General features: G+C 46.4%; 2 protein-coding genes across 2 annotated transcripts in view; one reads left to right on the forward strand and one right to left on the reverse strand.

Moving 5' to 3' along the window:
- LOC119592401 (E3 ubiquitin-protein ligase TRIM50-like) overlaps positions 1–500 on the forward strand; it is an 8,217-nt gene extending 7,717 nt beyond the window's left edge. Inside the window, exon 8 of the mRNA XM_037941223.1 lies at positions 275–500. Coding sequence (XP_037797151.1) covers positions 275–500 — 226 coding nt within the window. The remainder of the gene's footprint in view (positions 1–274) is intronic.
- The window catches only part of LOC119592701 (cation diffusion facilitator family protein 1-like), a 24,219-nt gene that overhangs the window by 20,677 nt on the left and 2,919 nt on the right, over positions 1–623 (reverse strand). The window lies entirely within an intron of this gene.

A 623-nucleotide genomic window follows, 5' to 3' on the forward strand; every position in this document is an offset into this window, starting at 1 on the left:
GACAACAGCTAAAGTAACACTATTCGAGCAATGGCAGTAATGATACAGTCAAGTAGAGTCGTAGAATATTACAATTACCTTTATGTATAAAAAGTATAGCCAAATAACAGCAGTTATGATAATCCTGACACCAGCAGTAACCATACATCAGAGCAAGTCAACCGAACATCGCACCTCCCCCACTAATGCATCATCCGAACCACAACTTCTCTTGCACCAAAAATCACTAACGCCAATCCCGTCAAACTAAACCACTGCCACGGCCCTTCCGCAGGTGGACAAAGCCTAAAGCCGCGGGACAAGTTTGCGGTGTCGGCGGCGAGGAACAGAGGAGGTTCGGGTCACTCTTCGCCATCTGCCTGAAGGACAACCCAGAGGACACGTTCCAGTGCCCATTCGGCGTCGTCACAGAGGGGCTCCAGACACTGGAAGTGGCCAGTAGACACGATCCCTTTCACGTGGTCCACATCAGTGACTGTGGTATTGTGATTCCTTTATGAGGGGGCAAAGAGTGTTTTCCTGCAGTTATGGTGAAATATTGTGCAGAGAGTAATGTTGTGTACGTCAGTAATTTTTTTGTATGCTTGAAGTGATGACCTACGATACTTTACATTTATTTTTCT

Source organism: Penaeus monodon, chromosome 30 (assembly GCF_015228065.2).
Source record: "Penaeus monodon isolate SGIC_2016 chromosome 30, NSTDA_Pmon_1, whole genome shotgun sequence".
NCBI lineage: Eukaryota > Metazoa > Arthropoda > Malacostraca > Decapoda > Penaeidae > Penaeus > Penaeus monodon.